Genomic DNA, 18,205 nt, shown 5'->3' with positions numbered 1-18,205 from the left:
CATAATGGGGCAGAATCAAGTTCCCACTGTGCCTGTCTAGCTCCCTGGCTTAAACAATCCATTGGCATAATAAAATGGTAGCTGGTTTAAACCACCTAAGTTGTGGGGTATTTGCAGCACATCAGTAATAACCAGAATAAGTCATAAGGCAATCCCCTTTGGTTCCCTAATTCTTCCCCTCCAAGAAATCCCAGGCCATTTGAGCCCTTTCCTGATAGGAGGAAAGCAGTCCACCAGAACATACGATTCTTTTGAGGAAAAGATGGGTTTTAGCGTCTTGGAATCAAGCTTCAGGTAGAATCTGCCTTCTACCAGTGGGCAGCCAGCCCCTTGCCTAGGCTGATCTGGTCACCCACTTCCAGCCCCACCCCAGCTCCGTCCTCCCATCCGATTCTGTCCTCCCTGCAGCCCCTGAGCCTCTAGGAGACTCAAAGAGATGCTGTGCTGCCTGCCAAGTTCATCTCCCAGTGAGCCATCTCTGAGGAAAGGAGGTAAGGCTCTGAATGCGATGTCAACCTAAGCATTACATAAGACTGATAGGTTGTAAAATGGCCTCGCTGCCTAGTGCTCATTTTAACTGGCCACAATCCAGTCCTCCCTGTTGCACTGAGTCAGCTCCCTCCAAAGGCAGCACTTTCCAGGCCTCCCGTTGCCCTTTCCCAGCAGACCTTTCAAGTGCTCACCCACACTCACATAAACATGGCCCAGGCACTGTTTACAGCAGCTCTCCTCTGTGCATTCTCCTGGCTTCTCCTGTTTCTCACCATTTGTACCTCCTCCCCTGCAACTTGAGTGACAGTGATTGGTCCTGAGATGCAAATATTTAATGCAAATACGTTTACAATGGAGCAATGGAGCCTCAGCTTTTTTTTTTTTTTTTAAGAGAGAGTGAGACAGGGTCTTGGTCTGTAGCCCCGTGGCCCAGGCTGGAGTGCAGTGGCACGATTACAGCTCACTGCAGCCTCTACCTCCTGGGCTCAAGCAACCTTCCCACCTCAGCCTCCCCAGTAGCTGATACTACAGGCCTGTGCCACTGTTCAGAGCTAATTTTTAAAATTTTTTTGTAGAAATGGGGTCTCACTATGTTGCCCACTTTGGTCTTAAACTCCTGAGCTCAAGCGATCTTCCTGCGTTGGCCTCTCAAAGTGCTGGGATTACAGGCCTGAGCCACTGCACCTGGCTGTCAACATTCTTAAATCTCTTTCCTTACATGCCTCCTAAACCTCTCACCCAAAAGAGGAGACTACATGTCCTATTTTTCCCAGGGCAGGCCTAGTTTATGCCCATTTCACTCTTAAAAGTGTCCAATTTGGGTTATAATTTATAAAATCCCCCTCCCTCTAACTCCTGTTCTTCTATCACTTCATCGCTCGCCCTCCTTTAAAATGAGACAAACCTTTCTCTAAGTTGTCAGCAGGAATCCTGGGCAAGAACACACCACCCTGTTTCATAGAAGATATCTCAGGTAATGTGCAAAGAGGGGTTTTTAAACAGAGTGCATTTTTCTCATTTGTTAATATCACCACCTAAATAACCTCTTGCCTAGAATAAGGAGTAGAAAGTGAATGAACGAAGGAACAGGTGATGGTCAGTGTCCTTTCTACGCCTCAAAATTAAAGAGTTTATAGGAAAATTCATAAATATTAATCTCAATCCAGAGTAAGCAAAATTTTTGTTTTCCTCTTTAGAAATTTCTGGTTGCAAAAGTTCCAGAAATTTCTTCCTCATTCCCGAGACTTTCATTTTCTCGAGTTCTCTATTATGTAACGGGGAGCTGGAGCTTTGGGCCGAATTTCCAATTAAAGATGATTTTTACAGTCAATGAGCCACGTCAGGGAGCGATGGCACCCGCAGGCGGTATCAACTGATGCAAGTGTTCAAGCGAATCTCAACTCGTTTTTTTCTGGTGACTCATTCCCGGCCCTGCTTGGCAGCGCTGCACCCTTTAACTTAAACCTCTGCCGGCCGCCCGCCGTGGGCACCGAGTGTGCGCCGGGCCGCGCTACAATTGGTCCCCGCGCCGACCTCCGCCCGCGAGCGCCGCCGCCTCCCTTCCCCGCCCCGCGTCCCTCCCCCTCGGCTCCGAGCGTCGCCTGCCCTCCGCGCCAGTCGCTGACAGCCGCGGCGCCGCGAGCTTCTCCTCTCCTCACGACCGAGGCAGGTAAATACCCGGGGTGGGGGAAACTCGGGCGGGGGCAGGGGAGCTGCGGGGGCCGAGTGAGGACCCCGGGCCTCGGGTCCCAGGCACAAGGATGCCCGGCCGGGCAGGGTCCGAACCCCAGTGAGGAGGGGCCGGGGGCTACCCCGCGGGCGCGTGACGCGTCTCGGGCCTGCCCGGGTGCGCTGGTCTCGGCTTGGGTGAGGCGGCTCGGCTTCACTTTTCAGGTTAGGAAAGCTCCCTTTACTCCGCGTGGGGGCCGGGGGAGCTGGCGGAGCCCGGGTAGGGAAGTCTGTGGCGCCGGGGTGTCTCAGCCCCCTTGCACCCCGCGTGGGTCCGGCCCAGCGGGCGATCGTCGGCGGCCAGGGAACTCCGGGAGGGCGGCCAGCGGGCTCCGCAGGGCGCGGGGCGAGGAGGGGCGCCTGGGGGCCGCGGGGCTCGCGCTCTCCGCCCGTTGGCCGCCCCTCGGAGGCCGGGATCGTGGCCCGGGACGCCCCTCGGCAAGGCCTGGCGCTTCCGCGATGCCCAGAGGGTGCTTGGGGGGATGGAAAGAGGGACGCCCGCCGGGGGAGTTCCGGGGCGCCTCGGTCCCTCCCGCCGCAGCCGCAGCGCTCCTACCGGGAGGCGGCCCCGCCCTTCATCCTCGCGACCGGAGCTTCTCCGAGGGAGGCCGCAGCCGTGCGGCCGTCGCCACCGCCGCCACCGCCTGAGGAAGGGGCCCACGCGGGCGGGCGGGGGCGGGGCCTCGGGCCTCAGCGGGGGCGGGGTCCAGGGAGGCCCCACCCTCTGTTCGCCCCTGGCGGGGAGAGAGGAGCTGCAGGTCTGCGGCCTGGCCCCAGGTGCGACGGCGGACCCCAGCTTGACCAGTCGTATTCCTCCCAGACCCCTGGAGGGAGAACACTGGTCATGGGGGGCTCCAAGGAACAACCAGCCTCGAATGACGACCCTTGGGTCATCGGCCTCCCCACCTGTGCAGCAGGCGCCTTCGCGTTTCGTTATTAAACAATGGGGAGAAATCCATGTTTACTGTACTTTTTAAGGAATTTTTTGCTCTTCTCTTTGTAGTGGCTGTAGGAAATAGATTTTTTTTTTAACCTCGTAATTCCACCACCGTCACATCCATCTTCGCCATCGCAAAGCCACAGCTCCCTGTTTTTGTTTCCTAGCCTCCAGATTCTCACACAACACAGTGCAGTTTCACTGCCATAATGCTGAGAATCTTCATGGCTGCGTTATTTTCTTGTTCTTAGATCATCACGGTTTAATTAGTAGTTCCCCATAGGCAGAACATTTGAGATGTTTCCCGTTTCCTTAGGAAAAACTTCTGGTAGAAAAGGATTAAGGATTTTTACAAATATAATTGTCAAAAACATAAGACCAGGAAATTGGGTGAATATGTTAAACCTCTGAAAAAATCAACGACGCTCTTAGATTTGTAGAAGAGAGGAAAAAATCACCAGTGGAAAGAAGCAATTTTACTTACACGAGCACTGAGAAGGTCTTACAGTGAAAAAAAGCTAACCAGTAAGGGGAAAAGCAGGCAGAGAGAGGTAGGATGTGATTTGTATGTTATTTGTATCTAACACAAATCTTCCACACTGAAAGGAAAATATTAAGATTATAATAGATAAATGACAAAATGATGAATAATTTACACAATAAAATGCAAATTAGAGCATGTTTGGGTTATCATTTTACATTTATTAAAATAACAAAAATAATTAATAGTAACAGCAACCCTTACTGGAAGGTTGCCCAAAACTTGGCATTTTCAAGTGTCCGGGGAGGTGGCAGGGCTTTGAGGTCACAAAGATGGTTCTACAGTCAATTTTGTGACTTTGGACAGGCTACCTAATTTCCTGATCCTCCTTTTGACCATTCATAGAATGGAGAAAATGATAGCTACTTTCTGCGTCTGTATGTATGCATTATTTGGGGCATTTTGAACCAGTACAAACCTTTTGTAAAGCAATCTGGTGATGCATTAAGAAGTTGGAAGCTGTGACCTAGAAACCCCACTCCTGAGAATTTACCTGCAATGGAAGAAACAAACAAAAAAAAACAGGCACATATTCCCAGCAGAATGATCTAAAATTAGAACAGCTGGAAAACAGTCTAAATGTATAACACCAGGGCAGTAGCTAAGAAAATTATGACAGATAAACTGAAATAAACATTACGTAACCATCAAAAATCATGATTTTGGAGCCTGTGATATGTGGGGAAAAACTGGTAAGTAAAAAAGTGGGTTACTAAACTGCACCTGCTTACTCTAACATGAATGCATATGTGAAAAATCTGAAAGAAAAAGCACAGAAAATGGACGTTTTCATTGAAATTATAGGTGATCTTAATTTTCTTTTGGTGAATATATTGCTGTCACTAAATAAGGACATTTAAAAAATAGTTCAACAGGTTTTAATTTTTTAAATGAAATGGACCCACAGTTTTCTGTAAGAGAGAGATTGTTATATTTGCTACTTAGAATAAAAGATTTTTAGCTAACCTTGTTTCCTTTTTCAAATATTGTTCCATTTTTTTAGTTGATTAATGATTTAGTAATTTGTATATTGGTTTTTTTTTTAAGAATCAGTTCTTAGATTCATTTATCAATTCTAGTTTTTTGCTGTCGTTGTTTTTAAGGACTCCTGAATATTTTTCAAAACTGAACAATTTCAGCCATGTCTAAGCTTTCTGTCTTCCTGGAGGCACAAATCTAGTTTAGCTGAGCCACACAGATTGTACATATCCTGCAGAACCTCTGTGGTCTTAGGAAACACAGGTTGAAAGTCACCAACTGTCACAGAAAATGAGGGTCAGGAAAGGCTGTGATCACAGGCTCTTGATCCAGAGGCCACTTGGGTCCATCTGTGTAACTCACACCTCACTGCATCATTATTTCTTGTAAAATCAGTTTAATTTTGCAGAGAAATGGCCACAGATTTTTAGAATTATTCTGAATTATGTAAGGGAGCAGCCATTTTTAAAATAATATCATGAAATAACAATAATGACATAACAGAAGTTTCTGCACCACGTTGACCCTGAACATGGCTCTCAACCAACTGGCCAAACCAAGGTAAAAGATTCTCTAAACTTCAGTTTTAACTTACTTTGTCCATTCTCCCTTTTCAGATCTTATTTCTTCTTCCAAGGCAACTATATCCGCTGTGAACTGCTGCATATTAAACATTCAAAACATGTCTATATCTAACCCAGTGATGGCTACAGCATTATAAAATAAGTGAATTGTGTGTGCAGCAATTCTCACGGCTGGGAGAATTTTTTTTCTCAATGTGCTAACCAGTCCTTTTTCTCCAACTGCATTCTACTTAAACTGTTAAAGTATTGTGTGATCACTTTAAGGGAAGTAACCCTTCAATGAAAAGCATTATAAATGTTGAAGATTAGACCCCTGAGACCTAGCACTGAAGCCTGATCGCGGGTGCCAATTCCCTGAGAAGCTTTTATAGATTCCCAAAGCCTGTCTCCCATCGCTAGGCACTCTCTGACTGGCTTGTGATGGGTTCCAGCAATGTTGTTTTTTAAAAGCTCCTCAGGTAATTTTGATGATGGACCAGGTTGGGGACCATTTGCTCTATTCAGTTTGTGGCCTCTGGGTGCCAGTGAGAAACCGCTACCCCCAATTTTTGTGCAAAATTTTTTTTCAGCTTACATCAAGTTCTTTATGGACCTCAAAAAAATTAAAATATAACAAGGGAATTTACTTAGCTCAGAAAAGACAAGGGACACTATGGGGTGAAGGTGGGGGACTGTTGGACATTTGCCCCTTCCCAATGTAACTAATTAAGCTTCAAGTTGTAATGTGTTATATGGGCTGGAAGGCTTTGGTGGCTATATTTGGATCTCAGCTGCAACACCTTGGACTGTTACAACCTTGGGATAAGTTCTTACCAGCTCTGACTCTCACTCCCCATCTATAAATGGGAATAAGATGAATGGGGTAATTTATGGATTTTTTTGTACCGTCTCTCTAGTTCCATTGTTTTGCCATTCTGTTCATGCATCAATGCCATGTGATCTTATTGTAGCTTTGCACTCTGACACCTGGCAGGTCAAGTGCACCCTGGATTATCTTCTCATTAAAAGTTTTCTTCAGTCTTTTAAGTTTTGAGTATAATTTCATAATGTCTTTTAAAATCCCTTTTGAATTCTCTTTCAAATTTATTTATTTTTTAATTTGACAGATAAGATTATATGTACTGTGTACAAAATTAGAAAGAGAGCTTTTCCTCTGAGATCCGAAACAAGACAAGAATGCTCACACGCACCAGTTCTATTCAACATATCGTACTGGAAGTTCTAGCCAGGACTGTTAGACAAGAGAAGGAAATAAAGAACATCCAAATTTGAAAGGAAAAAGTTAAATTGCTCCTATTTGGAGATGACATGATTTTATACTTATAAAACCATAAAGACTCCACCAGAAAACCATTAGAACTAATAAATTTAGTAAAGTTGCAGGATACAAAATTAACATACAAAATTCAGTAGTGTTTCTATATGCCAATAGTGGACTATCTGGAAAGAAATAAAAATAAAGTTCCATTTACAACAGCTACAAAATAAAATATTTCAGAATAAATTTAGCCAAGAAAGTGAAAGATCTCTACACTGAAAACTATAAAACACCGATGAAAGAAATTGAAGGAGACACAAATAGAAAGATAGAATGTGCTCATGGGGGAATAATTAATATTGTTAAAATGTCCATACTACCCAAAGTGGTCTACAGATTCAATAGAATGCCTATCAGAATACCAATGACATTCTTCACAGAAATAGAAAAAACAATCCTAAATTCAGTGAAGGTGGCATCCTTGCCTCATTTCAGATCTAAGAGGAAAAGCTCTCAATTTTTCACCATTAAGTATGATGTTAGCTGTGACCTTGTCATATGTGGCCTTTATTGTGTTTAGGAACAATCCTTCTATACCTAATTCATTGAGAGTTTTTATCATGAAAGAATGTGAATTCTGTCACACGCTTTTTCTGCATCTATTGAAATGATAGTATATCTCATTCTGTTACTGTGATGTATCATACTTATTGATTTGTGTATGTTGAACCATCCTTGCATCCCTGGGATGAGTCCCATTTTATCATAGTAAATGATCTTTTTAATGAGCTGTTGAATTTGCTTTGCTAGAATTTTGTTAAGAATTTTTGCACCTATGTTCATCAGGGATATAGGCCTATACTATCATTTTCGTGTATATTTTTGTGGGACTTTGACATCAGGATAATGCTGGTTTCTCCTGTTATTAATTTCTAGTTTTATACCATCATGCTTAGAAAAGAAACTTGATACGATTTCAGTCTAATTAAGTTTGTTAAGACTTGTTTTATGGCCTAACATATGATCTATCCTGGAGAATGCTCCATGTGCTGTTGAGAAGAATGTGTGTTCTGCAGCTGTTGGATGGAATGTCCTGTATTTGTCTGTTTAGATGCATTTGGTTTAAGTGAAGTGTAAGTCTGATGCTTCCTTATTTATTTTCTTTCTAAATCACGTGTCTAAAAATCTAAGAGATCCAAAGCAAACAAGGGGTTATAAAATTACCTTTGAATGCTGACTGAAATTGTGTTTACTTTATGGATTATTTGCTGGTGACTTGGTATCTTTCAATACTGGTTTCCAGAACAAAAAAAAGTTGTATGTCTTTCTCTTTTTCCAGTCTTCTTTTATGTCTCAGTAAAATTTTGTAGCTTTCCTGCTATTTATTTTCAGGTTAAATCCTAGATATTTTCAATTTTTACTGCCATTGTGGATGAATATTTTTCTCCATGAAATGTTTAACTACAACTCATTTAGGGACTCACTGAGTTTTGATTTGTTGATTTGAAAAACTGCCACCCTGTTAAGCTCACATATTTATTCTAAGACATTTTTTGAGATTTTCCTGAATTTTCAAAGTAAAAAAATTATACCTAGATGAATTTATAGAACAACCTAATAGCATAAAAGCAATAGATTATTGTTCACCACATTAATGGGAATGCCTTTCCTCTTAAAATTATGATATTTTGGGCTTTGTGTTTGTGACAGCATTTCTTTATGATGGAAAGAGACTATCCTTCCAGTTCTATAGAAACATTTTTAAAATAGCTTAAATTTTCAAAAATTTAGGAATGATACTGATTTTCATTGAAAACTTTTCAACATCTGAAGAAAATCCTTTTTTCTTCCTAACCTATTAATAGAGTTCCTGATTTTCAACCAGTCTTGTATTCCTAAAATAATCCATATTGGTCATAATGTATTCTTTTTTTACTAAACTGTTAAAGTAAGTTGGGTGCTATTTTTTTGGATTTTGGCACCTGTGTGAGAGGAGGGTACCATGGCAGGGTGGCTAAGTGTGCCCACCTGCATACTAGCATTTGAATCTTGGCCCTTTATCCCATGGGCTCTAAATACTGCATCTCAGGTGAAGATGCCCAAATGTTTATCTCTACTGAGTTACAGATTCCTATAACAATTGCCTGAATTGATACTCCCACTTGGATGTCTCATATATGTGGCAAAGTTTACATGTCCATACTGAAACTCTTGGTTTTCTTTCCCAAGCATGACCCTCCACCAGTTTGTCCTATTTCAGTAGATGGCATCACCGCCATCTCCCTGGTTATGGAGGCCCCAGACCCGGGCAACTGTCACTCCTCCATCCACTCAACCAGCAAGTCTTACTGGCTCTTTCTGTAAAGTAGGTCTCATTTATTCACAGCCTGCCAGCTGCATGGACTCCATCCCAGGCCACGCCACCATCTTCCTGCAGTAGTTTCTTAACTGGCCTCTCCATTCCCTTTCTTGTCCCACTAAATTTTCTTCTATTTAAGAAAAAATGTTTTGTAGACATGGGTTTTCGCCTTGTTGCCCAGGCTGGTCTCGAACTCCCAGGCTCAAGCAATCCTCCTGTCTGAGCTTCCCAAAGTGCTGGGATTATAGGCCTGAGGTGAGCTTTAAAAAAAACAATTTTATGATGTTACTGTCCTACTAAGACCCTTTAATGGCTCCCCACTGCTTTCAGAAGAAGATAGACATTTCTCTCTGTGGCCCATGAGGCCCTCATGATCTGACCCTCACCACCTCCCTAGTCTCAGCAGTCCACCTGCCGCTGTCTCATGGGGCTCCACAGATTTGATCTCCTTTTTGGTTCTTAAGCCCGCCAAGCTAAGTATCTTATTCCAAACTCTGTCCTCAGCCCCTAGCACAATTCTTGACCCTTAGAATTCTGACACTTAAAGTATGTGTTAAGCTAATCAGTAAATTATTGTGCCAGGCATGGTGGCACAATAATGTGTTGTGGGTCACCTATATATAGCTGTGGCTCACACTTATAATCCCAGCACTTTGGGAGGCTGAGGCATACAGACTGGTTGAACCCAGGAGTTCGAGACCAGCCTGGGCAACATGGCGAGACCCCATCACTACTAAAAATACAAAAAAATAACTGAGCTTGGTGGCACATACCTGTGGTCCCAGCTACTCAGGAGGTTCACTTGAGCCCATTGGGTGGAGGTTGCAGAAAGCTGAGATCATGCCACTATACTTTGGCCTGGGTGAGCCCCTGTCTAAAAAAAAAAAAAAAGGTTATGGTACTGTAAGTGTTATATTACAGGGTATAATTTTTGACAGCTTTTTTTCTCCATTTCTTCTATGGTTAATGGTCAGTTCTAGTCTTCTATTTTTTTTTTAAGCTGACACATACTGATTGGGCATGGTGACTCACACCTGTAATCTCAGCACTTTGGGAGGCCAAGGCGGGAAGATCTCTTGAGCCCAGAAGTTTGAGACAAGCCTGGGCAACATAGCAAGACCCCATCTCTACCAGAAAAGAAACAACAACAACAAAAAGAAACTGGCACATACTAGTTATTCCATAAATATTTGTTAAATGAATTAATTCTAAAGTTGATTTTTATAATTTATATCTTAACAGAAAGACAATCCATTTCGGAAATATTTTTATTCATTAAGGAAAGTTGTATATAGTAATTTATTATCCTTTTAAAGCATTCTCTAAGGCTATTTCCCCTTATAGAGATGTTTTCTAGTGGTGTGTGTGTGTGTGTTGCATTTTCAAATAACTCTTAATTTTATTTAGAAATTCCACATTTTTCTGGGTTTTATTTATTAAATTCGATTTTCATCTCTATTATTAATTTATAACTATGACAGTTTATTTTGAAGTTTTCTGTTTTCTTCTTTTTGAGTTGAATAATCATTTACTTTATTTCACTTCTTCTATTCAGTTGTATTATCCACGTTCCTCTGATAGCCATGTAGGTTCCAAATCCTCACATTTTTCAACTTCCTTAAAAAAATTTTTTTGTGCTATCCTGATAAGCATGAATGTTGTATCATTTTTGTTTCATTTTTATTATATTCTTAATGATTTTGATTATCTTTTTCTATCCTTTTAGGTTTCTCTCTTAGGTAAATTATCAGTTATATCTTTTGGCCATTTTTTCTGTTGGAATTACTGTCTCTTACTGCTCTGTTAGAATTCCTTGCAAGTTCTAGAAATGAATCCTCTGTTGATTTTAAGTCCCTTTTACCATTGTGTATTCTTTCTATTAACTTTGTCCAGAGTCAGCTTTATCGTGTTGAATAAGAATCTTTAAATTTTAATTTTTTTTCATTTTTAAGTTCAAGGGCACAAGTGCAGGTTTGTTACATAGGTAAACTTGTGTCATGGGGGTTTGTCATACAGATAATTTCATCACTCAGGTACTAAGCCTAGTACCCATTAGTTATTTTTCCTGATCCTCTCCCTCCCCCAACCCTCCGATAGGCCTTGGTGTGTGTTGTTCCTCTCCATGTGTCCATGTGTTCTCATCATTTAGCTCCCACTTATAAATGAGAACATGTAGAATTTGGTTTTCTGTTCCTGTGTCAGTTTGCTAAGGATAACGGCTTCCAGTTCCATCCACATCCCTGCAAAGAACATGATCTCATTCTCTTCTGGGGCTGCATAGTATTCGATGGCATATATGTACCACATTTTCATTATCCAGTCTATCATTGATGGGCATTTAGGTTGATTCCACGTCTTTGCTATTGTGGATAGTGTTGCAATGAACATATACATGTATGTGTCTTTGTAATAGAATGATTTATATTCCTTTGGGTATATACCTAGTAATGGGATTGCTGGGTCGAATGGTATTTCCGTCTTTAGGTTTTTGAGGATGTAATCAAATTCATCAATTATTTGCCTTATGGTTTGTGCTTTTTGTTTAAAAAGTTCTTCCCCCATTCGTCCTTCAGGTCACAAAGATATTTGCCAATATTTTCCTCTTCTAGCGCCATACTTGTACCTTTCACATGTAAGTCTTGGATCCATCTAGAGTTCACTTTTGTATGTATTAGGGATCTAGTTTTCTTTTTCTTGTTTCCCAGAAGCATGAAACCTTCCTTCTTTATTGATTTGTGGTGCCCACGTCAGCACACATCAAGTCCCTGCTAAAGTGTATCTACGTGGGTTTCTCTCTCAACTTGCTTTTCTGTTTCCTTTGGTCTCTCCATCTATTCCTGAGTTTTACCGTCCAGTCTTCATCACTGTGGTTTTGTAGTGATTTCGTGTCTGCTTTGGCAGATTCCCTCCTCTTTACACCTTTTTTGTTTTAAGTTGACCTTGTTATTCATGGACATTTTCTTCCCCATATAAGTTTACTGAACTTCTCAAAAAATCCACCTGGAATTTTAACTGGCATTTTACGGAAACTACCAGTACAGGCCGGGCATGGTGGCTCAGGCCTGTAATCCCAGCACTTTGGGAGGCCGAGGCGGGCGGATCACCTGAGGTTGGGAGTTCAAGACCAGCCTGACCAACATGGAGAAACCCTGTCTCTACTAAAAATAGAAAATGAGCCGGGTGTGGTAGCACATGCCTGTAATCCCAGCTACTAGGGAGGCTGAGGCAGGAGAATCACTTGAACCCAGGAGGCGGAGGTTGCAGTGAGCTGAGATCATGCCATTGCACTCCCACCTGGGCAACCAGAACAAAACTCCATCTCAAAAAAAAAAAAAAAAATGAAACTACCAGTACATTTGAGGATAATGAACATCTTTATAATACTGAGTTATTACAATCAAGACCATGGAATGCCTCTCCATTTTTTCAGATCATCTTCTATGTTCTCTATATTAGAGTTAAAATTTTTCGCTCATCGGAAGTCTTTTCTTAGTTGTCAGTTCCTAGACACTTTACAGTTTGGTTGACTTTGAATATCTGTATTTTCTTCTGGTCAGTTATTAGTAGTATAGAGGAATGCTGTTGATTTTTGTAGGCTGACCTTCAGTCCCGTAACCTTGCACTCTAGCGTTGGTTCTCATGTTACCCCTGTTATTCTGTTGGATTTTCTATGGACATGATCACACTAATTGCAAATACTGTCAGCCAGAGCACTTTTCTTGCCATTCTTACACCTGTTACTTCTTTGCATATGGCCTTGGGCAGCACCTTGAGTCCCATGACAATGGATGTCCCTGTTGTGTTTCTGAGCGTATTCTTAGTGTTCTTCTTAGTAATAAACAGGTATTGACCATTACCATATACTTAATAGGATATCTTGAAATATGCCAGAGGACTAGGCCACTACCTGACTCGTGACAGAGAGTATCTTAGATGAATAGGCCTCCAGACATGCCAGTGTCCTTTCTCACCACCCATCTCCACTCCAGAGTTGTCTGGCCCCATCCACCTTCTGCGCCTGGTTCTTCTCCTCTGAGCTTCTCTCACTATGCCATGTCCTCGCCTGTTCGGGTGTATCTAAGAGCTCATAGATCCTTAACTCTTACAGCTTTAAATGAGGCACATTCAAAGCCCGACTCAGTGTCATTCCCTGCAGTCTCCTCTTTCTCCCATCTTGCCCATTTCAGGTAATATCTCCAGCCAGCCAGAGTCTACTGCAGTAGCTGGCACATAAAATAAATACTTGTTTAACTGAATTAAAAATATTAGCTGGCCATTGTCAAAAATACTATTTTGTACATTTATAAATATGGTTCTCTTTGTGTGTCCATTATAAATATTTAATATTTAGTTTGATTATTCCTTATGCTTTATAACGTGTGTTTTCCCACTCATTCATTTGTCTAGCATTTATTTTGCAAGTCTATGGGTCAAGTGCTGTGTCTAGGAACATTGCTGTGAACAAAACCAAACCCTGCCCTCAAGGAGCCTGCACTCCTGTGGAGAATATGAATAATAAGCACACAATAAATAACATAATATCTCAAGTAGCTGTAACTGCTCCAGAGAATAACGAACCCGGGAAAGGGGGTGGGCTGGGGGTGCTATTTTAGGTAGAATGATGGGAAGAGCCCCACTGAGCAAACTTGAGCCACATGAGTAGCTGGAAAAAAAGCCTTCTAGGCCCAGAGAACAGCAAGGGCAACAGCCCTGAGACAGGACGTCCTTGTCAGGTTTGAGGGGCAGTGGGAGGCCTGGACCAGGTCACGTGGGGCCCAGCCGGCATGGCCACGACCTTGTGTTTTATCCAGAGTACAAAGGAGCCTCACTGAGGGACAAGGGAAGTGGCACGATGTGACCCGCATATTAAGAGGAGAGCACTCAAAGGCAGCCAGGGGAGGAGCAGGTAGGCTGGTTGGGAGGCTGTTGAAGGAATCAGGTGAGAAATGATGGAGGCACCGAATAAGATGGTCATGTTGGAAAATGTGAGAAGCTGAGGTGCTTAGGATTGATTTTCAAGGTAGAGCTGCTGAGATTTGCTGATAGATCCAGTGTATGCTGTGAGAGAGAAAATTCAGTCACTCTAGAGCTTTGGCTGGATTTGTCACCCATTGGAGTGAATGGAGAAGGTGCTGACATAAAAGCCCTTTAGATTGAACGTTACTGACTGAGGGGATGGTGCCCTAGTTTGATTTCCTGGGGTGTGTGAGTAGCAGGGAGGCCAAGAGCTGGGCCTCATGAGATCATGGGAACTACATCAAGGAAGCAGGCCTGCAAAGAACCTGCCCCACAGACCCCCACCTAAAAGAGCCTCCAAAAACCCTAACTGGCATGACCAACTCTGCTTGTAACTTTCAAATATATTTTGATTTGCTTATGACCACCAAGGCAGAACTTCCCATTTCAATAATGTTAGTAGAAACATAAACAGGATGTTAATTTATTTATTTGATAATTCTTTTTACGAATATTATCCAATTCAGTCATTAGCTCTGAAGGAGATGAAAAATAATTTTCTAATTTTTAAAAGAATTTGCAGCTAATTGGGTGATAGTTAAAGGTAAGGGGTTTCTGAGTTCACAAAAATGTTCTAAAATTGACAACAGTTATGGTTGCACATTTCATTAAATGTCCTAAAAACCATTGAACTGTACATGATATAGGGTGGATTATATGGTATGTGAATTATATCTCAACAAGCTAGGTATTGTTTTTTTAAACAATAAAAATAAAAAAGGGGAAAGAGAGAGGGAAAATAATTGCAGATCATCCCAGCACTGAGGACAAGACTAACTTCAGTGTTACAGTATATGCCATTTTAGGTTTTATGGCACACAGTGATGATTTGGAGCCTATGATTTGACCTAGGGTACAGCAGGTACTACTTAGCAATCATTTTACTATTGTCATAGATCTCTGCTCTGGGAGCTAAGTACCCAGGGTAAATGAGATCTTTAATTTGAAAAGAGATTTTTAATTTGATGAATGTACATTCTCCAAAGGGTCATAAACTGTCATTATGGATGTTTGATTTGTTTGTTGTTTTGGTACAAAAATTAGAAGAAAATAAATCGCTCATAAAATATTAAATAATGAACTAAAACTCATTCATCAAGTCCATAACTTAGGGTCAGATTTGTCCTTGGAGCAGGAGAAAGAGTTGTGTTCACGCTATTCTTACCTTTGCTTTTGTCCTAAGTGCTTCAGAGAAGTACAGGGCGGGAACAGCGTTTCACTTGAGCAGCTGATGCCATTGCTATGCACTCATTCATTATGCACCAAACATTTAGTAGTTTCAACATAAATATGGGACTCTGATATTCTCCTCTTCATTTTACAGAACAGTCATCATGGCGAACCTTGGCTGCTGGATGCTGGTTCTCTTTGTGGCCACATGGAGTGACCTGGGCCTCTGCAAGAAGCGCCCGAAGCCTGGAGGATGGAACACTGGAGGCAGCCGATACCCGGGGCAGGGCAGCCCTGGAGGCAACCGCTACCCACCCCAGGGTGGTGGTGGCTGGGGGCAGCCTCATGGTGGTGGCTGGGGGCAGCCTCATGGTGGCGGCTGGGGACAGCCTCATGGTGGTGGCTGGGGACAGCCTCATGGTGGTGGCTGGGGTCAAGGAGGTGGCACCCACAGTCAGTGGAACAAGCCCAGTAAGCCAAAAACCAGCATGAAGCATATGGCTGGTGCTGCAGCAGCTGGGGCAGTGGTGGGGGGCCTTGGCGGCTACATGCTGGGAAGTGCCATGAGCAGGCCCCTCATACATTTTGGCAATGACTATGAGGACCGTTACTATCGTGAAAACATGTACCGTTACCCCAACCAAGTGTACTACAGGCCCGTGGATCAGTACAGCAACCAGAACAACTTTGTGCACGACTGCGTCAATATCACGATCAAGCAGCACACAGTCACCACCACCACCAAAGGGGAGAACTTCACCGAGACCGACGTTAAGATGATGGAGCGCGTGGTTGAGCAGATGTGTATCACCCAGTATGAGAAGGAATCACAGGCCTATTATCAGAGAGGATCGAGCATGGTCCTCTTCTCCTCCCCGCCTGTGATCCTCCTGATTTCTTTCCTCATCTTCCTGATAGTAGGATGAGGAAGGTCTTCCTGTTTTCACCATCTTTCTAATCTTTTTCCAGGTTGAGGGAGGGGGTATCCATCTGCAGCCCTTTTAGTGGTGGTGTCTCATTCATGCTTCTCTCTTTGTCCCTGATAGGCTAATCAATACCCTTGGCACTGATGGGCACTGGGAAATATAGAGTAGACCTGAGATGCTAGTCAAGCCCCCTTTGAGTTCATCATGGGCCGTTGCTAATGCCAGGCCAGTAACAGTATAACAGCAAATAACCATTGGTTAATCTGGACTTATTTTTGGACTTAGTGCAGCAGGTTGAGGCTAAAACAAATCTCAGAATAGTCTCAAATACCTTTGCCTGGATACCTCTGGCTCCTTCAGTGGCTAGAGCTCAGTATACTAATGCCCTGTCTTAGCAGAGATTTCATAGCTATTTAGAGATATTTTTTATTTTAAGAAAACCCAGCAACATTTCTGCCAAGTTTGTTAGGAGGCTGCATGATACTCATTCAAAAAAAATCCTAGAAATTGTTAGCTCTCGGGACACCGGCTTGGCCCACTGGAGCATGAGCTCTGTATCTACGGAGAACTGGGGCAATGTTTTACTTTTCACAGTAAGGGCTACACAGCAGCTGTTCATCAAGAGTAAATATCGGTACAACACTAAACCTCTGGCTAGAGGACATATTCACAGTGAACATAACTGTAACATATTTGAAAGGCTTCTGGAACTTAAAATCTAATGTTTGGGAATGGTGCCGTTGGAGGCAACCTTCCAGTTTTGTTTAAAGGACCTATGCGTGGCATTCCTTTCTTTAAACTATAGGTAATTAAGGCAGCAGAAAAGTAAATTGCCTTGTAGACACTGAAGGCAAATCTCCTTTGTCCATTTACCTAGAAACCAGAATGATTTTGACATACCGGAGAGCTGCAGTTGTGAAAGCACCATCATCATAGAGGATGATGTAATTAAGAAAATGGTCAGTGTGCAAGGAAAAGTACTGCTTGCATTTCTTTATTTCTGTCTTACAATTGTCAAAAACCAGAATAGGTCAAGTTCATAGCTTCTGTAATTGGCTTTTGAATCAAAGAATGGGGAGACAATCTAAAAAATATCTTGTGTTGGAGATGACAGAAATATGATTGATTTGAAGTGGTAAAAGAAATTCTGTTAACATTAATTAAAGTAAAATTATTCCCTGAATTGTTTGATATTGTCACCTAGCAGATATGTATTACTTTTCTGCAATGTTATTATTGGCTTGCACTTTGTGAGTATTCTATGTAAAAATATATATGTATATAAAATATATATTGCATAGGACAGATTTAGGAGTTTCGTTTAGAGCAGTTAACATCTGAACATCTGAAGTGTCTAATGCATTAACTTTTGTAAGGTACTGAATACTTAATATGTGGGAAACCCTTTTGCGTGGTCCTTAGGCTTACAATATGCACTGAACCGTTTTGTATAAGAATCCAAAGTGGACACCATTAACAGGTCTTTGAAATATGCATGTAATTTATATTTTCTATATTTGTAACTTTGCATGTTCTTGTTTTGTTGTATAAAAAATTTATAAATGTTTAATATCTGACTGAAATTAAACAGGAGCGAAGATGAGCACCACCTCCCATGTCTGCAGTTGTATTTCCTGGTGCTCACCCTGTGCTGGGAACCATTTTGGGGGTTAATCTGAGCCAAGTGGCACTTTCAGTTCTCCCTTCTCAAGTGATGGCTGATGGTTCATGCACCTCCCCCTGTTCCTGCCCTTGTCCTCACTTCCCTGTCACCTACTAGTTCATCTCTGCTGCTTTTGCATTTTCTCCACAAGTATCTATGTGGGCTTAGCACTGGTAAACAGCAAAGGCGCTATTGCAGCAGGAGGAACAGTCTAGGAGCTTTTATCAGTCCTGGATTTAGAAATAGATTTTCTTGATTAAAATGAAAATTAACAAGCTCTAAAGAATTGTTGACCCTTGAACAACACAGGGATTAGAGGCACTGACCTGCTGCACAGTCAAAAATATGCATAGAAGTTTTTTTGGTTTTTTTGAGAGGAGTCTTGCTCTGTTGCCCAGGCTGGAGTACAGTGGTGCAACCTCCGCCTCCCAGGTTCAGGCGATTCTCCTGCCTCAGCCTCCTGAGTAGCTGGGACTACAGGCACCTGCCACCATGCCTGGCTAATTTTTGTGTTTTAGCAGAGACGGGGTTTCACCATGTTGGCCAGGCTGGT

At 42.4% G+C, this 18,205-nt stretch overlaps 1 protein-coding gene and 1 pseudogene across 2 annotated transcripts; one reads left to right on the top strand and one right to left on the bottom strand.

Moving 5' to 3' along the window:
• Positions 1–2,865, bottom strand: part of LOC111546478 — a 56,160-nt pseudogene extending 53,295 nt beyond the window's left edge.
• PRNP (prion protein) lies at positions 1,742–17,598 on the top strand. Of its 2 annotated transcripts, none has more exons than XM_023217933.1 (2): positions 1,742–2,161; positions 15,218–17,598. In XM_023217933.1, exon 2 carries the CDS (start codon positions 15,228–15,230, stop codon positions 15,987–15,989), a length of 762 nt encoding a protein of 253 aa, XP_023073701.1. In that variant the 5' UTR covers positions 1,742–2,161; positions 15,218–15,227; the 3' UTR covers positions 15,990–17,598. The 2 variants fall into 2 exon arrangements, with proteins under 2 accessions (XP_023073701.1, XP_023073702.1); XM_023217934.2 differs by having other exon boundaries at positions 1,909–2,157.
• The last annotated feature ends 607 nt before the right edge of the window (positions 17,599–18,205 follow it).

This window comes from Piliocolobus tephrosceles, chromosome 20 (genome assembly GCF_002776525.5).
Source record: "Piliocolobus tephrosceles isolate RC106 chromosome 20, ASM277652v3, whole genome shotgun sequence".
Classification (NCBI taxonomy): Eukaryota; Metazoa; Chordata; class Mammalia; order Primates; family Cercopithecidae; genus Piliocolobus; species Piliocolobus tephrosceles.
The sequence above is the reverse complement of the archived record's forward strand: the minus strand, read 5'-3'. Positions and strand labels throughout refer to the sequence as shown.